The 20,157-nt window shown below is 22.2% G+C and overlaps 9 protein-coding genes and 1 non-coding gene across 10 annotated transcripts; 7 read left to right on the top strand and 3 right to left on the bottom strand.

The window, feature by feature from the left end:
• Positions 1–19: 19 nt before the first annotated feature.
• PNEG_01392 (hypothetical protein) lies at positions 20–1,146 on the top strand (the record flags this gene model as incomplete). Its single annotated transcript, XM_007875136.1, has 5 exons — positions 20–306; positions 351–430; positions 476–723; positions 770–906; positions 952–1,146. The coding sequence occupies exons 1-5, from the start codon at positions 58–60 to the stop codon at positions 1,144–1,146; spliced, it is 909 nt and encodes a 302-aa protein (XP_007873327.1). The 5' UTR covers positions 20–57.
• Positions 1,147–1,370: 224 nt separating this feature from the next.
• On the top strand, positions 1,371–3,205 carry PNEG_01391 (hypothetical protein; the record flags this gene model as incomplete). Its single annotated transcript, XM_007875135.1, has 5 exons — positions 1,371–1,789; positions 1,830–2,298; positions 2,344–2,690; positions 2,735–2,889; positions 2,935–3,205. Exons 1-5 carry the CDS (start codon positions 1,475–1,477, stop codon positions 3,203–3,205), a joined length of 1,557 nt encoding a protein of 518 aa, XP_007873326.1. The 5' UTR covers positions 1,371–1,474.
• A 2,301-nt stretch (positions 3,206–5,506) lies between these two features.
• PNEG_01390 (hypothetical protein) lies at positions 5,507–6,006 on the top strand (the record flags this gene model as incomplete). The annotated part of the gene is made up of 2 exons (XM_007875134.1): positions 5,507–5,737; positions 5,786–6,006. The coding sequence occupies exons 1-2, from the start codon at positions 5,530–5,532 to the stop codon at positions 6,004–6,006; spliced, it is 429 nt and encodes a 142-aa protein (XP_007873325.1). The 5' UTR covers positions 5,507–5,529.
• Positions 6,007–8,270: 2,264 nt separating this feature from the next.
• PNEG_01389 (hypothetical protein) lies at positions 8,271–8,880 on the top strand. Its single transcript, XM_007875133.1, has 3 exons — positions 8,271–8,372; positions 8,414–8,497; positions 8,541–8,880. The coding sequence occupies exons 1-3, from the start codon at positions 8,337–8,339 to the stop codon at positions 8,817–8,819; spliced, it is 399 nt and encodes a 132-aa protein (XP_007873324.1). The 5' UTR covers positions 8,271–8,336; the 3' UTR covers positions 8,820–8,880.
• Positions 8,881–10,618: 1,738 nt separating this feature from the next.
• PNEG_01388 (hypothetical protein) lies at positions 10,619–12,016 on the bottom strand (the record flags this gene model as incomplete). The annotated part of the gene is made up of 8 exons (XM_007875132.1): positions 10,619–10,779; positions 10,827–10,980; positions 11,039–11,134; positions 11,181–11,291; positions 11,529–11,578; positions 11,621–11,687; positions 11,731–11,814; positions 11,858–12,016. 8 exons carry the CDS (start codon positions 12,014–12,016, stop codon positions 10,619–10,621), a joined length of 882 nt encoding a protein of 293 aa, XP_007873323.1.
• Positions 12,017–12,945: 929 nt separating this feature from the next.
• Positions 12,946–13,173, top strand: PNEG_01387 (hypothetical protein; the record flags this gene model as incomplete). The annotated part of the gene is made up of 2 exons (XM_007875131.1): positions 12,946–12,996; positions 13,039–13,173. The coding sequence occupies 2 exons, from the start codon at positions 12,946–12,948 to the stop codon at positions 13,171–13,173; spliced, it is 186 nt and encodes a 61-aa protein (XP_007873322.1).
• Positions 13,174–13,599: 426 nt separating this feature from the next.
• On the bottom strand, positions 13,600–14,173 carry PNEG_01386 (hypothetical protein; the record flags this gene model as incomplete). Its single annotated transcript, XM_007875130.1, has 2 exons — positions 13,600–13,972; positions 14,022–14,173. 2 exons carry the CDS (start codon positions 14,171–14,173, stop codon positions 13,627–13,629), a joined length of 498 nt encoding a protein of 165 aa, XP_007873321.1. The 3' UTR covers positions 13,600–13,626.
• Positions 14,174–14,895: 722 nt separating this feature from the next.
• PNEG_05012 lies at positions 14,896–14,976 on the top strand. Its single transcript has one exon. It is a non-coding gene; the product is annotated as a tRNA-Lys (tRNA).
• Positions 14,977–15,193: 217 nt separating this feature from the next.
• PNEG_01384 (hypothetical protein) lies at positions 15,194–18,007 on the top strand (the record flags this gene model as incomplete). The annotated part of the gene is made up of 6 exons (XM_007875128.1): positions 15,194–15,394; positions 15,447–15,868; positions 15,913–16,009; positions 16,052–16,162; positions 16,209–17,306; positions 17,348–18,007. Exons 1-6 carry the CDS (start codon positions 15,239–15,241, stop codon positions 18,005–18,007), a joined length of 2,544 nt encoding a protein of 847 aa, XP_007873319.1. The 5' UTR covers positions 15,194–15,238.
• Positions 18,008–18,151: 144 nt separating this feature from the next.
• PNEG_01383 (hypothetical protein) lies at positions 18,152–20,114 on the bottom strand (the record flags this gene model as incomplete). Its single annotated transcript, XM_007875127.1, has 8 exons — positions 19,452–20,114; positions 19,309–19,403; positions 19,025–19,264; positions 18,851–18,979; positions 18,664–18,804; positions 18,530–18,619; positions 18,412–18,484; positions 18,152–18,373 (listed from the first exon to the last, which is right to left on the bottom strand). The coding sequence occupies exons 1-8, from the start codon at positions 20,055–20,057 to the stop codon at positions 18,152–18,154; spliced, it is 1,596 nt and encodes a 531-aa protein (XP_007873318.1). The 5' UTR covers positions 20,058–20,114.
• Between the last annotated feature and the right edge of the window lie 43 nt (positions 20,115–20,157).

Raw genomic sequence — 20,157 nt, 5'->3', positions numbered from 1 at the left:
TATTTAGTGCTTAATTGCGTTTAGTTTTGGTATTTTTTAGCTAGGGCTTTTGTTATAATGGTATCAGAAATGGGTATATTGTTGTATCCTGAAAAATTGACTGGTTCATATATTTCACCAATTTTTAATACAGTAAATGTTGTACTAGATCCTATTGTTTTATTTTTGATTCTTGATCACTCTCTTCGGAGAAATCATGGACAGGATAGAGTTATTGGCACTCTTTTAGGAATTAGATCTGAAGATGGATCTGAAATAGAGATTCGTAACTGTTTTGTTGTTCCTCATAATGAAAATCAGGATCAGGTTTGTGATGCTATTTATAGTATCTAGTTTCCAATTTCATGTAGGTAGAAGTAGACATGGAATATCATAAAACTATGTACGATTTACATCGTAAAACTAATCCTCACGAAGTAGTCGTTGGCTGGTTTAAATTTTCTTAGATAATTTTATTTTATATTGATAATTATAGGTTTGCTACTATATCACAGCTTAATACGTTTAGCGCACTTATACAGAATTTTTATTCTTCATCTTCTGATGGTACATATCCATTTCCTGCAGTTCATTTGACTGTGTCATTTGATTTTAAGGCTGGAATAAACTGCAAAACGTATATTTCATCAGCTGTTGGTGTAACATCTGAACGAACAGTTGATAGTTGTTTATTTTTGCCTATACCGCATGAAATAAGATATTATGACTTTGAAAGAAATGGATGTATGAAATTATCTTTATTATTAAATATTTCCTAATATTCAAAAAGTTGATTCAATTTTAAAAGCTAAAAATGAAGAAAGCAGGAAAACAAGTATTTTAGCTGATATGGATAATTTGGAACAGTCCATTGAGAAGATTTTATCTATTTTAAAAAAAGTTAAGAAATATGTTGAAAATGTTATGGTAAGGTTTAAAAAATTTGTTTTTTTTTTAAAAAATTCTATCTAGGATGGGAAAAATCGATCTAATCCTGCAGTTATTCGTTTTTTAATGGATAATGTGAATGTTTCTCCTAATATAGATATGCTTGATGTCGAAAAAATGTTTAATAATCATTTACAAGATGTTCTTATGCTTGTTTGTTTAGTAAATATTATTCATATACAATTAGATATAGCAAATCGTTTAGTTGCTTTAGTTTAGAGTATGCATTTATGATCTGAGTTTATTTTTAGAATTATAATATTAATATTTTATTCTTTTATATAATTTTTTGGTAAACGAGAACTAAATTATCGATTTTTAAATGTTAAAATTGTTTAAATTACATTTTCTTTTGTATGTATACATGATCTAAATGTTAACTATTTAAATGATATATTTTGGTATTAAAGTATTTGGGTTGTCTTTTTTAAAATGTGAACCTGTTAAATTTAGAGTTTTTTCTGTGATTTGTACTAGAAATTATAAAGCCGAATGTAAAAATATTTATAATGATCAGAAAGCAAGAATTGGAGTTAGTTGCGCAAAGATGGTTTTTGGAATTGGGTTATCAGTTATGAGCATTTCTGTTTTATATCTATTTTCAGTAGATACAAGTCCTTTTAGATATATTGGTTTGGCAACTATTAGAACATTTAGATTAATATCAACAGCTGCTTTATGTTTTAATGATTATCGTCGAACGATTAATTCTAATTATTTGAATGAGCAGGAGCGGATATATGCAATGTCTTTGTGTCATAAAAGATGTGCTGAACGTACTTTATCTTGTTTAGAAAAGAATGGTGGAATATTTATTAAACTTGGTCAGCATTTAAGTAGTATGTCATATTTAATTCCTTCGGTATTTTACTGCAAGTTTTTTCTTTTACTTATTTTTTTAGGAATGGACATCTACTATGGTTTGCTTACAGGATAAATGTCCATCATCTTCAATAGATGATATTAAAAAAATGTTTTTAGATGATACTGGAAAGCCATTAGAGGATTTTTTTTTGTTTTTTGATGAGAAGCCTGTAGGTGTTGCTAGTTTAGCTCAGGTTCATCGAGCTATTATGAGAGAAACTGGTCGTGAAGTTGCAGTAAAAGTTCAACATCCATCTTTAAGAAATTTTATGATTATTGATGTTTTCTTAACCAAAAAGATTCTTGGATCAATTAAAAGGTTTTTTCCTGAGTTTACTTTAACTTGGTTGAGTGAAGAAATGGAATTTTCTTTGCTACAAGAACTTAATTTTAAAGAAGAAGCAAAAAATGCTATTCGTATTAAGAAACATTTTGAAAAAATAAAGAGATTTTCTATTTACATTCCAGAAATTATATGGTCAGAAAAGAGGATTTTAATTATGGAATGTAAGAAGTTATTTGTTTTTATTATTTTTTAATTTGGTAATTTAGATATTAGGGGTGTGAGAATTGACGATCATAACTATATGTTAGCAAATAATATATCTCGAAATGAAGTTAGTGCTGAGTTATCGCATATATTTAATGAAATGATATTTGGTGATGATAGATATTTACATTGTGATCCTCATGGTGGAAACTTACTTATTAGAGCACGACCTAAAACATTTCAATTGAGATATAATTTTGAAATTGTATTGTTAGATCATGGATTATATAGACAAATTCCTTTAGATCTTCAAAGATCTTATGCAAGACTTTGGCTTTCGATTATAAATATGAATGAAAAAGATATGAAACAATATTCATATGAAGTTGCTGGAATTAGTGAAGATAAAGTAGATTAAATATTTATGTATATATTTTGATTAATATTGATTAGTTTCATTTGTTTACAAGTGCAATTACTGGGCGAGATTTTGCATCATTAAAAAAGTCAATAGTTAAAAAAAAAGAAAATAATCTTAATCGTATTATTGTAACTCGGGGTTTTATAATACGGTTAGTAGAATTATTGAATGATGTTCCACGAATTATGTAATATTAGAAGTTTTAATGTTATTACATAACTAAAAAGAATAGGCTTTTACTTTTTAAAACTAATGATTTGCTTCGTTCGCTTGATGAAAGTCTTAAGACTACTTATGGACCTAAACGTACTTATGGTATTCTTGGAAAGTATTGTGCGAGAGTTATTTATCAGGAGGATTTGGATAAATTATATTCTAACAAAGTTTCTGGAAATTATTGGAATCCTTCCTTTTTTGCACAATATTTATTTTGCATTTGGAAATATTATTATGCAGAAGCTTCACTTTATATTTATGAATGGTATTTGTTTATTTTTGGATAATAATTAGCTATAGTTATTATTTTGGCATAATTGTGGATTTTATTCTTTTTTAAATAATTATTTATTAAAAAAATAAAAAATATTGTTTTTTATTATTACATTTCGAAAATAATTTAAGTGTAATTATGAATTATATATTTAAGTTATGATTTAAACATTTTCAAATTGTCTAAGTTTAAGGTTGTTTTAAATTTTAGGAATATTTTTTTTTTTTATTAATGTTTTAGATAATATAACAAAATTAGGTTATTGTAAAATTGTTAAATGGTAGACGTTTATATTTTTAATATTTATTTTATAGTTTAATATTATTTTTGATTTTTTTAGTATAAGAATATTGTGCGTTAAAATTTAATTAAAAAATAATTTTTTTTAATTATATAAAATGTTTATAAATTTTAAAAATCTACGTAGTTAATTATTGTATTGGAAAAATGATACATGTTTTGATATAATTAAATAAATATTAAGATTTACTAAAAAAGCAGAAATAGAAAAGTGGAGATTTATAATTGACTGATTTAATATACTTGATAAAATGAAAAAACATATAAATATAATAATGTTGGCGATTATAATAAATTTCCCAAATAATGATTATTTTTTTAATGATTACATAGTTAAAAATTATTTAGAAGAAATGTTTATATATCAGTTTTTTATTAAATACTCATGATTTTTTATGCAAATATTTTAGATTTTTGTATTTTATTTTTTTAGAATATTGGTATAATATAAAATTTTATATTTAACTTTAATATTTATAATAATAAAAATATTGTTTTTTAACAAATAAGATGATAAGGTTTTAAGATAGCATTAGGATTGAACTGAAACTTTAGATATCAGTTATCATTTCTGGTTCAGGAACATTTAAGATCTATATTGACAAGTTCCTCCATATGAACTTACATTTGATTTCAATTATTTTATTCGAATATTAATATATTTTTTATACATTGAGTTTTTTAGAATTTCAAATAACTTCATTAAAGTTTATTAATTCTGAAATAAAATTGAAGTTAATTTTTTATTTGAAATAAGTCTTCTATTAGGCCTTCATATATTAGAAAGATAAATTTAATATCTTTCCATGATGTATTCATTTTAATGAGGTTTATAAAAAAAATATTTTTTAAATCTACGATAATGAAAATTACGTTGAAAAATAGGAGTTTGAAATGAACGTTTTATTATTTTATTAATATATTAGTATATTAAATTTTTTGTTTCATAAATATGAAACTATTAATAAATTTGAATTTTGATATTATATATTTTACAATATGATGATTTTGAAATATAACTAAGATCTTTAAAAAAGTTTTATGTATTTTAGTAATTATAACTAAGTTTTTCATTTCTTTGAAAAAGAAATATGAGAAAATTGAATAGATACTATAAATATTTATTATGAAATAAAATTTTTAATATATTGGAATATATAGTATTTTTAAGAGAACTAGAAATATTAGATGGTTTATATAAAAAAGAGCAGGAAATATTTTTAGAATTTATGTTTTAGAATGTAAAAATATTTTCATCTCTGCACAAAATAGGATTTTATGTATAATTTTATTTAGAGATCAAGATGTATTAATATATAGATTACTGAAAAATAATATAATTTCGGATAGAGGAAAAAAATCTTGAATGTTTTAAATGTTGGGAAAATAAATACATGTATCTTTGAATAAATTAACTAAAGAAAATGCACATGATTATGAAGAATGATATAAATTTATGAGAATAAAATAAAATTTGATTTATGATTTGCTTAATTTTGATATTTATATGAAAATATTGTATTTATATTATTATGATATAGATAAAATTTAATTTGGATTTCTTTTAATTAAATTAATAACTTTTTTTTTATAGTTTTCTATTTTTGAATTGTTTTTAAAATATTATCGTAAGTCATAGTAATTTTGTTATGACTTCTTGCTTTTTAGTTAAAAAAGTAATCCCTTAACTTCTAAAGGCATATAAATATATTTTAATAACAAACAAAAATACTTTTTATTCTATACTGATTTTTATAGTATTTTATATTATACATTATAGCTATCTATACTATTTAAAATGTGCTAAGAATTCTAAACATGATAATTCAATACTAAATTTATAATTCTTTTGAAACTATTAAATTAAATACTATTACTGAAAGACTTAATCATTTTTTGTTACTAGTAATTTGTTTAAATTTACTGATTATTTAAAATAATTAAAAAGGTGGCTTTTTGATTAAAATGGTTTCCTTGGCAACTTAATGATAATTTTCGTGCCTAATTTAATGTCTTATTGTTATTTATAATAATGATATGCATCAACAAAACTTGTTTTCTCGAAATAGATCTGAACTTTCTCAGTCCATAACTGAGCCTTTAGTTTTTCAGTCATCATTTACATCTGATCAAAACAATGAAGTCACTGGAATAATTCGACTTACAGGAGCTTCTTCTGAAAGAAGAGTAAGATTTGATGAAACAGCTATTGATAATGAAGGAATGGGAAAAAAAAAATCTAAAAGTTCTCATACTATTTAAGAATTTTTGTATAAATCTAATGTTATTATAGTTTGTTGTATTTATCATAAGCCGCGAGAATATGATGAATCATCTAGTAGCGATACTGATTCTTCATCAGGCTCGGAAAATTATAAAAATTTGGATACGAATAATCATACATGTTTTCATGAAGATACACAAGTTAATTCTGGAAATTTACAGTTATTTGATAAAACAAATAGACATTTAAATGCTTATGAAACATATCCAAAAACTAGAAAAATACCTTAAAAACTATAAAGTATAGCGTTTTTGGAACATACTTATTTTAGAAAGATATTGGTTTTATTATTGTATTTTTTATTTTATATTTTTATTTGTTATTTAATGATACATTTTTTTGATTTATCATCAGAACAAATAGTCATCATAGATTGAATATTTTTGTGTTAAATCTATGTGCTTGACTCTTTTATATATGTTCATCATATTTAACTATTCTATAGATATTTTGTGTTGAGCTTTAATATGTTATAAATATTAATATTTTTTTACTAATATTATAAGCTTCACAAAATATTAACTGTGCATCAAGAGTAAGCCCCATTAGGTTAAATCCTTTTGTAAAATGATAAAGGAAAAAATCGCATAACTATTTACTTTGACAAAAAATGACTCACCATCTATAAAAATTAGTTCTAGATTTTTTTCTCTTGATTTCGTTATTTTTTTAATGGTTTTACAAAAAAAGATTTTGGTTTATAGTATATAAGTTCAAGGCTCATATCTTTGCCCCTTCATTAAGAATAAAAGAACTAAATAGTATATAAACCTAAATTCTAATTTTTCAAACCATAAAAAAAGACGATAAAGAAACAAAAACATATTAGAACTAATAATAGAGAGACATCCAAATCTCTATGTTGAAACGTTTCCGTTTGAACTCTAATGAGTTATGTCCGGGGACTTTTTGGTTAAATTAAATAAATGTAAAATCATATTACCTTTCCCTAAAGTATGATTTATATAATGAAGAAATAAAATTCTTCCGTTTGTAGACTTCATTTGCGATTCTTTGTGCACAGTTGAATTATTTAAAATCTGATCAATGAATTTCTTGACTTTAAAAACATAAAATATAAAAAAAAAATATAAAAAACGATATAGATTTTTGAAAGATATTGTAGAGATTTTAATGTTTTGATGGTTAAGACTTATATTAATAAATTTTAGAAGTTTTTATTTATAAATTTATATTTTTAATACTTAAATATGTGATATTGATTTATTTTGTTTTTCTTTAAAAAAAATAGTTTTTTATGAAATTCTGATAATTAGTTATTTAATGATTTTATAGAAAAATATTATTATTTTATTATGTTTTATATTATCTAGTGAATTATAAATAGGTTTGTTAATGATCCTATTTTTTTTATTAAAAGATATTGATTTATTATTGGAATGAAATCTTTTGCATTTTGAAATGCAAATTTTAAGTATAAAGTATTTTTTATAGTTTTTATTGGCCATTCTAAAAAGAATTGTGTTTTTTCATAAATAATAGTATTTAATAATATAATAAATAATATATATAGATAAATTAATGAAACTGAAGTTATTATTTTTAAATATTTGATATATGTTTTTAAAAAATAAAAAAATGTATATTGTAATAATTTTAAAGTGTAAAATTGTATAATTATCATATGAAATATTTTTTCAAAATTATTGTATTAAATACTAATAACTGTTAATAGGTAAAGCTGTGTGCTATCCTACAAATTCTATAATTGTATTCATTAGTTTTCTTTTTTTTTTGAATTCTAATGCATAAAAACTTTTGAATCTGCAAAAATTATTTCTATTTGTTTATTAAAAAAAATATTTGTGGTTAAATTTTTATAAAATGATAAAATATGCATATAATAAATACTTTATATTTAATAAATGTTCTTAATTTAAATTGTATAGTAACTTTTTGAAATATATTATTAAATTTAATTATAAGCATTTTATAATTATTTTTTTTACCTGTTTAATATATTTAAACAAAATAATACTTTTATAGTTTAAATTTTAATGCTATAGTAATATTTTATTTTGGAATTAATAATGTGTTAGTTAATAAAATGAAATTATTTTCAGAAAAGAATAAAAATTAGAAATATTGTATTACAAAAAAAAAAATTAGATACTTTATTTAAGAAATTTTTAAGTTATTTATAATAAATTTTAAGTGTTTTTTTTTAAATATCAGGATAAAAAATACGGATTTGTTACATTTTTATAGTAATTAGATTGTTTATGATTGAACAAAACAGCTTATTTTTTTTGAATGATATTTCTGAGATGGAAGTATTTAAATATATGATTATAAAATTGTAATTTTTTAAATTAGAAAAATAGTTAACAATTAAATTTGAATATAAATATTTTAAATATTGATTTATGTATATGTTAATGTAATATTTAACATAAACATTTTAATATATTTTTTTTATAAATCTTAGAAAATAATTTTATATAATTGTATTTAAAGTTTTAATGAGAAAAATTAATAGTAGATTATAAAATATTTAAAAGAATTTAAAAATATTAGCTTTTAACGAGTAGATAAAGTTATGTTGCCCTCTCAGAAAAATAAAATAGATTTAAATGTAAGTTTTTTATATTTGTAAAAATAGCTGATTTTTTTTAGACATTAACTGAGGAAGAAAATAAATTATTTCGTTTATATGGAAAATTACCACAGAAAACTGATATTCTGAATAATAAGCTTAAGGTATTTTTATTATTTGTATAGTAATATTATTAAGTAATTAAAGGAGAGGAAATATTTTGATTCTGGAGATTACGCATTATCAAAAGCTGGAAAAGCTTCTGATGTTGGTATAATTAATATTGGATCTCAAATACCATCATTAGAAACGATTTCTCATCATATGAATCTAAGTAGCTATTCTAATTCTTCAGGTGGAAGTTCCATATCCAATTTTTCCGGGTCACCTGTTAAAGAGAGTAGTTTATTGCATTGTAGTATTTTAAGCCAATCATCTTCAGCAAATGACGTTAAACATGACCTAGATACGCCTTTTAATGATTAGATATACATTATTTTTATATTATTTTATGTTAATTATAAATTGTATATTTTTAGATTGTATACACTCTAATAGTTTTTTTTTTGTAATATTATGGCTAATATTCTATCTTAAAAGTAAAATGTTTTAATATTATATACGATATAATATTAAGGAATTAAATTTGTTTTGTTTCTTGTTTTATTTTGGTTTGTTTTAGTAGCCTTTCTTTAATAGATTTTCTAAAGAAATGTTGATTTTAAGATTATTGTTATTGATTCTGAAAATATGATAAAAACATATGAAATAATAAATTTATACTTTTTATTTGTTAAATTAAAAATAATAAATTTCATAAAATTCATATTGTTCGTATTAGACTGGATTATTTAGCACTGTGTAAATAGGGATATTAATGATTATGCAAGTGATTCTTTTTTTATATGAGTTAGCGCAAATATACGTTTTATGAAAAAAATATTTTAATGTCTAAAATATAGAGTTGATTAATGGAAAACTTAATTATGTGTGTTTTATAGTATAACTCTTGTTAAGTTTATTAAATTAATTGTTTTTTAAATTCTCTTGTAAATTATATGTTAAAATATATGATTTTTTTTGACGTATTTATAATTGTGATTAATGTTGTATAGGTTTTATTATAATACAAAATATATACTTAAATTCTTTGAGTTGATGCTTCGAAAATATATATATATATATATATATTTGTTATTTATGATGCAATTAATTGTTGGTTTTGAAAATGGATGAATTATATTGATATTTTTTTATACGTTTGAATAGCTGATATTTAATGATATTAATTAAAAAATATTATTTGAATTGACTAAAATATTGTATATAAATGTTTTGTTTATGTATTTTCTCTTGAATATTTTTTTTTTAAAATGCCTTAGTTTATATTATATTTTTTACTTTACAAGATTGTTTAATTTCTATTTTATCAATCAAAATTAATAATTTAATTTAAATAAGAAAAATATTGTACATAAAAAAAAAATGCTTATAATGAAACTTTGAATTATTTAAGATATTTTGAAAAAAAAAAAATATATTAAAATTAATGAATTTACAAATTATAGTATAAATGAATTTTTTCGATGTTCTTTTTTTTGATGTAAATTTTTGATTTTTTTTCTTTGATAATGAAATCATAAATGTTTTTGAACTTTTTAAAATATCATATTTATCTATTAAATGTTTTCTATGAAAATTAATAACATAAATGTTATTTTAATGAATTCGAGATCTTATTTTTTTTATATATTTTATTTTTTGTTAGTAAAATGTAATAGTATTATATTTATTATAATTAATCATTTTTTGAAATAATATAGGATTCTTAGATTCAGTAGTACTTGATGCTTTGACTAAGAATAAATTTATTTTCTATTATTATCGGATGATAATAGGAAAGATTGGTTTGGTTTAATGATTTGAGTCTGTTTTATTTTGAAACAATAAAATAATTTATCTAAAGATATCTTGTATAATAAAAAAATATATATTCATATATATTCATAAGTGTATTTTTATTAATATTAAAAAACATTCAAGTAATTTAATTGTTATATTTTTAATCTTGTTTTAATTATGCTGTAAGAATATGTATATATAATTATATTTCACATGACAATACAATATATTTTTATATTTTTTTTCTTTTTGATAAAAATTAAATTATTTATGTATTAAAATAAATTTTGCTGTTTATAAATTTAATACCATTTAAAATTAAAAAAAAAACATATAAATGCAAATGTGTTGATAGCTAATTAAGTGAATATTTTGAACACATGTTATGAATCTGATAAAATAATAGTTTCGATTTTATTACTTATACTTTTATTTGTATTTTTTTTGCAATAGAATTGGTTACATGATGAATCGTATGTTTTTGGACTATTTTCTTTTTGTTTAATTATTGTAGGATATGATAGTAAATTTTGAGAATTAACTTCTAGATTTTAATAAAAATATGTTAGATGTATTAATAAAAGTTAATACCACTGTTTGAATATATTGGTAACAATTTCGTTTCTAAGAAATTATCATATGATATACTATCATTATTATTTATTGAAAAAAATGATAAATCTGTATTATGCTTAATATCCGTATTTTTTTGTAATGATTTTGATGAATAAACAGGATTCAGTGCCTTAATATAATGTTAAAAATATCAAAATTTTAAGATTAAATAGTAATTTTTGAAGTACCGATTTAAATTCTGTAATAGTCTTTCTGACAAGAATTGTTTTTTTGACAGTGTTCCATAATTCTTGCGTCAAAAAACATGAATCTTGTGATGAGATCTAAAATAATGAAATTAGCGAATTGTGTAGATTGATATAATAAAACTTTTTTTAATGAATGAAGTTTTCCTTGTAAGCTAGTGCATATAGATCTTTTCGAAATACGATCAAGAGATCTAGAAACGATATTTAAATGTTCAGATGTTTTTTCCGCAATCTAAATTATATAAGAATATTATATATATATATGGTTTTAAAATTCCTCTGCTAAATCTGTCCTGAAAATTAATGGTATATTTCGACTTAGTTTATCTTTAAAAAATGATCGAAATGCTAAGTCTATAAGAGGTGTTAAGATTTCCAGTTCTGGTATAATTTTAGAATGATTATCTTTATATAAAAGATCTTTAAAATTCATGTGAATTTGAATTTCTGAAAGTTCTCCATGTAATACACTTTTAGGATAATGTAATATAGGATATGATTCAGATGGTAAAAGGTTTACTAAAAAATATAAGAATCACACAATATAACGTGCATTTATACGCGTAATATCATTTTCTTTGTCAATTGATTGAAGAATAATGGGGCGAAGATATAATTGTTTCCATAGCTTGGAATTGTCAGATGTAAAATTAATTAATTATTGATGTGACCTCTGCTGATGAAATAAATTGGCCTAGTTTGTTAATAAAATCATGATTTAGATGTTTATTCTTCCAAAGTGTTGTTAATTTTAACTAGTATAATTATAATGGTTTTAAAAAACATAATAAAACTCACATTTAAATCATTACCTTTAAGAATATCATATTTTTTCCATGAAGATATTGCATTTTTGTCTGGATAAAATACAGTGTAACACGCTGTAAAATCCAGTCTAATTTTATTGATATCATCCCCTAGACTGAGAGGGGGTATATAGAATTGTATATTTTTCATATATTATTGAATAGATAAATATTTTTAGATTTGTAGTTTACGATTTGAGAAATTTAAAAATTTAATAATTTAATGTTTTATTATATAATTTAACTAAATAAAATATGTTAAAAATAATAGATAAAAAATGCAAGGTTTACAATATTATATAAATAATATATATATTGGTCATTATTTTTTAGTCATGTAACTAATTGTAATATATGTTATAATCATCTAGTTATTTTTAATACATTTTTTAATGAATTATTGTAATTATGTAGTGTAATAAAATTCCTAGATTTCAATTTTTAAAAAAATATCTGCAAATGATAATTAATGATTTAAAAATCGTATTAATATAAATATTATTTCTTAGAGTAAAATATAAAACAAATAATTATTTTTATATATTAATATTTAATATGTTAAGAATGTAATTGAATAATATAATAGCATTTTATATTTATTACAGTGTTATTTAAACATATTTTTATATTGATATTTTAGAAATAAATGCTATAATAATAAAATTAAATTTTAATTTTTTAAAATTGTCATTGAAACTTTTATTAAGTTTATATTTTTTAATATAATATCTCTGTTTGATTTATAAATTATACACAAAAAATTAATAATTATCACCATAATTATAAAAATTAATTTCTATTATTTATCAAAATAATATAACGTAATTTCCTTATCATACATGTTTTTTATATTAATGAAATACATTTTTTACTATTTCAAATATGATCAAAAACTATCTAAAATCCTATAGTTAAAAAATATTTTTTTAATACAATATATATATATATATTACATTATTATAAACCAATTAAAATATAAATTCATTTTTAAAACATATTCAAAAATATCGTTTTAAATAAAATAATTTTTACAATTTAAGCGTTTATTTTTTCATAATTATATAATATTAATAAAAAATAATGAAAAAAGCAACATTTTCATCAAAATCATCATCAAATGCACAATGTCAGGTATTATTTATATAGTTATATGAATAAAAATTCATACATTAGAAATGTCTTAAACATGGACACTGGACATACGAGTGTAAAAATCCAGTTATAGTTTATAAATCTCGTCCAACAAGAACACAACAATTAAAAAATATAGAATTATCAAAAGAAAATAAAAAAGATCAATTTAATTGACATAAAAATTATATATTTGTCATCACAATAAAAAGTTTAAAAGCGAATAAGTATGTATCTAAAAACAATTTTTAAAACCATATATTTTTTATCATAGCAAAACATATCATCAATGTTAATTAGTAAATAACATAGATTTCATAATTCAAACTTTTTATAAAAAATTAACGTTTTGAATTAATTTATTAAAAATATTTTATCACTCAATAAAACAGATAAAACATTTTTTTCATAAATCTATTAGAATATTATATTTATAGAAAAAATTAATTCAAAATTATTAACCTAACCAACAATCTAAAAAAAAAAAGCTATAATATGCAAATAAATTATATTACATTTTAAAATATATAAGGTATTATACTAAAATTTATTTTTACATATTATTATATTTTCACTAAAAGTCCAAAAAAAATTGTGTATTATTTTATTTTTTATCATATTCTTCATATATTATGTATCAGAAATACTTTTTATTTTAGAATCCTCCATTGTATTTTTCATAGATAAAAGTTTTTCACGAATTAATTTAGAAATTGCATATTCAGTTTTTTTCTTTAAACGTTCATTTTTTTTTAGCAGTTCTCTTTTCAAATCACAATTTATTTTATTAGACTTTAATCCAGAAATATCAAGTTCATTACTATTAAATGGTATTTTTGTTGCATTTGAATCAGTATTATCTTTTAATCGTTGAGCTTCAAATTCAACTGTTTCTTCAGTCCATAATGACGAATTTTTAAAACCCATACGAGGCCCACGTAACTCAGGATCATAATTACGAAATGAAAGGGGCAAGCTATTAAATATATTAATATTATAAATTTTATTAATTAAAGAAAGCTTACTCAGAAATACCTAAATCTTTATTAATTCTAAGATTTTCATCATTAGATAACCCATTCTCAAGACTAGTAACATTTGAATCAGATGCATTTTTTATTTTTTTTAGCTCATTTAATCTTTCTTTTCTTTTCAGTGAAAGTTGATCTAAAGACATTTTTTTACGATAACGAAAATATGTTGAAAATAAAATATTTGTTTAAAATCATATAAATATTAAAAAACATAAATTAAAAAAAAAACAATACAGTCATGCACCTATAAATACATATTATATATATAATTATTCATTATTACATATATAGTTAATTTAATACATTTTTTTAATATTCTACTCTTGTATAAAAAAATCATTAGTAGAACAAAATCAAAATATTTTTTATATTTATAAGAATATTCTATAAATACTATACGTTTAAAAACACTAATTCATAAGTTTTAAAGCCAATATAATAATACAATAATTATTCAATAATATAATTTAACAATAAAATAGCATATAAGACAGAATATACATAATACACTAAAGTCAAAACATACACGTACTCAATAAAAATATATATTTATATTTATAAAAATAAATTTACAATTCGCATTTCAAAAATCACTGTAATTATAAATCAAACAAAAACCATATTTTTATTGGAAAAATTATAAATCGAAAAAAACATTTATCAATTGATTACAAAATAACATTATATATAATAACTAAAAATAAGATAAAATATATAACTAATGACGTTAAATTATAAAGCAAAAATTACCAAAAAAATATTAAAATAATTACATGAAAACAAAATAATATTTTTCAATGCTTTTAAAACTTCATAAAATTTAATATTTCATTAATAAAAAACATTGTAGGCATCCTAAGTACTTGCCCGGCTAGCTCAATCGGTAGAGCGTGAGACTCTTATTCTAGGGATCTCAAGGCTGTGGGTTCGACCCCCACGTTGGGCGTCATTAAAAAATCATAGGAGATGCTTATTTTTTCCCAAAAGTTTCTAAAAAATATGCATAACAATCTTATAAAACAATATTCGCTTTTTCTACTAATTAAAATTATATATGATATTATAATTCATTATCGTTGCCATTAACGTTGTGTTTATTTAAAAATAAGATCGAATTTTATCAAAAAAATAATTTTTAGTTAGAAACAATTAAGAATAACATGAGAATTTTCTTATAAGAAAAAACAGGGAATGATTTCTTAAAATCCATGGAATTTAATTTTTTACAAAACCCTAATGATATTCCGACATGTATTAAAGACTATTGCTTGTTACAAAAGCTTGGACGTGGTGCTTTTGGGGATGTTTTCAAAGCTATTCCATTAAAAGGCAAACTAAAAAGCGAGAACATAGCTCTAAAAATAGTAATTCTAAGAAACTATTTTTAATATTTTTTTATATATTAATTTGTCTTAGATAAACAAAGCAAAATTAACTTCACAAACACATCGTCGTCGAATTGTAAATGAAATTTACATACATTCATCTTTAGAAAGGCATAAAAATATTTTAGATTTCTATACTTCTTTTGAGGATGATCAAAATATATACATTGTCACACAACTTTGCTCTCAAGGATCTCTTTATTCATTTATACAAACTCAATCATTTCTGCCACTAAAAGAAAACTTTGTTAAAAAGATAATGAAAGAAATAGTTTCAGGATTAATATTTCTACATTCCCATAAAATTATTCATCGTGATCTAAAATTATCAAATATTCTTCTAGACGAAAATAGCATAGCAAAAATAGCAGATTTTGGTCTTTCTACAATTCTTCAAAATTTTTCAGACGAAGAACCAATGACATTATGTGGAACACCAAATTATATTTCACCGTAAAATCATTTCATTTGCTTAAATAATACAATAATTGTTTTAGAGAAATCATTACGCATGGACCTTGTGGCCTAGCTTCAGATATTTGGTCTCTTGGATGCATTTTTTTTTGTCTTCTTGATAATTCACCACCATTTCAGGTATAAATAACGGATTATATTCCTCAGAACTAACACCTTTAGTCTGAAAATATCTCAGGAACACTAATGCAAATTACAAATGGAAACTTAAGGCAGCTACCTTCTTATGTAAGCAATGAAGCTAAAAATCTAGTAAATAAAATGCTTCAAAAGGTTGAATTTATTTAAAATCATACTATCATTAATTAACAATTACTAGAACCCCTCAAATCGTATCAAAACACATGAAATTTTGAATCATCCATTTTTTAATTCAACTTTAAATTTAAAAGAGATCATCAAACTAAATCCAGAATTCAAATCAGAACATAAATCAACATTTTCATCAAACTTTGAAAAATTGGAAGCTATTACAGATATTTCAAAACTTATTAGACATGAACCTAATCTAGCTACACTTAAGAATAACAAAGATTTGGAAAAAAGTAAAGAAAATGATAAAAAAGAATTTACGTGCAAAAAGTTCTCAAGTATTTTAGATACATCAATAATTGCAAGTCCCGAAAAAAAAGTTCTTCAAAGAATTGAGAATATCTTAAATGAGAATAAAAAAAATAGTATATACAAGAAAATTAAAAAAAAGGATATGCATTTTTCTATAAATCCTTTATTAAAACATAATTTATCTTCAAATCTCGACGACCTTAATAATAATATAGGTTATATTAGAGGAAAATCATTTACGATTCATTGTGATGAAAATGACATAAGAACATGCAGAGATTATAAAAATTCGAACTTATTAAATACAATGAAAAACAACTTAAACAACATAATAGAAGACCAGAACATCGATATTTTTAAAAACCAAAGAAAAAAGACTCATATTTATGACAATTTTTATAAAAAATGTTTTGACTCGGAAAGCGAATACATTGAAACTCAAACAATTTCATATATTATGGACACCCAAAAATCTACAAATAAATTTGATAAAATTCATAATGAATCACCGTCAAAATTATATATTTTTTCAAATAACTATGATAAACAAAAAACTCGTATGAAATACAATACAAAAGATTTCAAAAACTTGAAAAATCTTTTAAGAAAAGGAACATTAACAAAAAGTGATTTAGATAAAAAACATCAAGGTTCTTACATGGATAATAAATTTAGTTCATTGATTACACCTATATCAGACTTTGCAAAGAAATATCATTTTAATACAAAAGGGTTAAACGTAATAAAGCAAAAAACTAAACATGCAGACATAGAAATCACAAAAAAAGGATATTTACGACTCTCTTTTCATAATATGAGCTGGGAATGCTTGATAAATTCAGATGGTATTAAGGTATTATATATTTTGTCATTTATTATTATTAAAAAAATTAGATAAAAATAATCCAAAGCGATAGGTTACCACAAATGTATCATCTTGATGATTTACCTGCAAAATATCTCAGGGCATATCGCTATGCTTCCAAATTTATTTCTATTTTAAAATCGAAAATACCAAAAATTATTCTTGATACACCATATGCAAAATGCCGTCTATATCTTAATTCAGTATTTGAAATTCGTTATATTAATAGTCAAACAATGATTATTCAACTCGATTCTAAAAAACAAATAGTTAAAATGTTTACTCAAAATAGCACAGAAAACAAAGATAAATTACTTTACGAAGGGGATATTGAATCAGCATATAAAGATTTCCCAGAAATAATCATTGATACAATAAATCGATATAAAAGATGTATAAATTTAGGAAAAGAATCAGAGGATGATATTGCAGATAATTATGCTAAATTTATAAATGGAAAAGGCTGGTGGTGGATTAATAAAAAAATCGGAATAATGATGTTTTTAGATGGTTCACAATTACAAGTATATTTTAAATCCGATGATAACTATTTAACCACACGATCAATTTCTCGTATTAAATTTATTAATAATAATATACATGAAGTTTATGAGCTTAACGACAATAAAGTAATTCCTGAGACAGTAAAAAAAAAACTATTTATTCTAAAGGATTATGGATTGTTATAAACTTTGAATGCAAATGATTATAATCTACAAATTTATGATAAATCCAATTCATTACATTTAATATATTTTATAAAAAAAAATGTAAAATACTATATATTAAAGTATAAAAAAAAACCAATATACAACAGTCCATTTAAGAATAATCTATTTCGATTTCATTTTTTTCAGTTTCGGTCCATTATCATTTTCATTGTCAGACTCTTTGCTGGACTCAGCATTTTCATCATATTCTTCAGCAACATCACTATCACTTTCTATCTGAAAATCATCATCCGGACTCTCATCATCATCATTGCTTCTTATTGGTATACTACTATTATCGTCATCAGACAACTCATCATCTAAAGCATCAAGTATAGCCTGAGACTAAAATACGTCAATTTTTTTTTAGATATTAAACCTACATCTTCATTAAGATCATTTTCTATTTTAATATTTTTTGACTTCATAAAATCTTCAAGAAGTTTTTGTTCTTCCCTAAATAAATTAAAACATTAAAGTTATTTTTTTTAGAAAAAAAACCTATTTATATTAGAAAACTGATAATAAGCACCACCTTTAAGGGAAAAAGTAAGATCAAAAGTACGTGATGCAGAAACAGAAGTATTAATACTATACACATTATATTAATTAATAATAAATACTAAACATTATACCGAAAAAGAGTGACATATGAAATTTCAGATATAGGAATCCAAATCGAAGGCTTAGGAATAAACAAAAAACTTTTATCTAAACAAAAAAGATTTCCTTCACTAGCTTTCATAGAACATTTAACAGCAGCATGACCACGATAACTTAGTTTATATTAATTACATATCTCAAAAAAAAACAAAATATTACCTTCTGAAAGTTGAAGGAGTTATAACTTTTTTACCAGTTAAACCATAAAATATCTGACTTACAACTTCATAGGCAGGTTGATCATACTTCTTTTTCAATTTTTCAGAATACTTTTCTTGAAATTCAGAACTAAAAATAATAAATCACCAATCCAAAACAATTCGTAGTCTATACTCTTCAATATTCAATTCTACCTCCATTTCCTCTTCACGCATAAATTGAATAACCAAAAATGGATATTCTGTTTGACCTTGACGAAGAGGTAGATCCAACCCCATAACAAAAACTATATGCATATCATCAGGCTTTGGAAGAAGAAATAATTTGACAAAGGAAGAATAATATATTTTATAATCATAAGTCTTACCACGTAATCGAAGAAATGATGAATACATATCTACATCATATCGACCACTAATCATGTTAACGAGTTTTTAAAGAAAAAAAAAACATTATACCGAGGAGTAAGAAATAAAACATCAGAAAAAGACACAATGCTTTCACCAGAAACCTGTCCGATATCTGCTTTATCCTTTAAGGTTTCATAAAATAGCTAAAATTAAAACATTTCAAACAAAAAAGCGATAATATTATTACTTACATTTGCATTGTTAACACTTTCACTATTTTCTTGATTTCCTGTAATTGTTGTTCCAGGAATATAAAATCTCATCTCAACGAGTTGATCTTCTTGTACTGCTACTCCTTTTACCAGTTGACTTTCCAATTTTTCAGTATCATTATCATATCTTGGTAGCAAAAACTCAAGACTAACTTCGTTTTTTCCAGAAAGATTAGTGTTAGATATATTTGACAAAGGTATCTCAAATGCCGGTTTATTCGACACATTAAACAAAAGTTCGGAACCAGAAAATTCCGTTTTTCCCCAATTCCATCCTTTTAAAGAATGTTCTCGTTGCTCCAAAGTAATATTAAAATATTTCTTAATAGTCTTACGTAAAGTATCAAGATCCTCATCATCAAATCCATCTAATTGCACAAATCCACCATTACGAAGAGTCAATTTCAACTCATAACCTCGTGCTGCTCGAGACCATTGAGCTTTACGTATATCACTTGCAGGTACTGTATACAGTTCATCTGAATTTGATTCTTTCCATCCAAGTCCACTAGATGCTAATCTAAGTCGTCCCGCAATCTTGCCCTGATTCAAGTAAATATCATCATATTGAATAACCTCTGGCATATTTTTATAATAAATTTAACTAAAATAAAATTGAAAATAGTCCTAAACTAATTATCACGCCAGGCCATTAAAATTTCAAAAAAATAAAATGTTTTAATCA

The sequence above is a fragment of the Pneumocystis murina genome (genome assembly GCF_000349005.2).
Source record: "Pneumocystis murina B123 chromosome Unknown supercont1.4, whole genome shotgun sequence".
In the NCBI taxonomy this organism is placed as follows: Eukaryota; Fungi; Ascomycota; class Pneumocystomycetes; order Pneumocystales; family Pneumocystaceae; genus Pneumocystis; species Pneumocystis murina.
The sequence above is the reverse complement of the archived record's forward strand: the minus strand, read 5'-3'. Positions and strand labels throughout refer to the sequence as shown.

Excerpts from the sequence above, each read along its gene's own strand:
- PNEG_01389 (XM_007875133.1), top strand. The coding sequence starts at position 8,337 with ATGTTGCCCTCTCAGAAAAATAAAATAGATTTAAAT. Across the intron at positions 8,373-8,413 it reads AAAATAAAATAGATTTAAAT|ACATTAACTGAGGAAGAAAA; the intron begins GTAAGTTTTTTA and ends GATTTTTTTTAG. Across the intron at positions 8,498-8,540 it reads TTCTGAATAATAAGCTTAAG|GAGAGGAAATATTTTGATTC; the intron begins GTATTTTTATTA and ends AAGTAATTAAAG.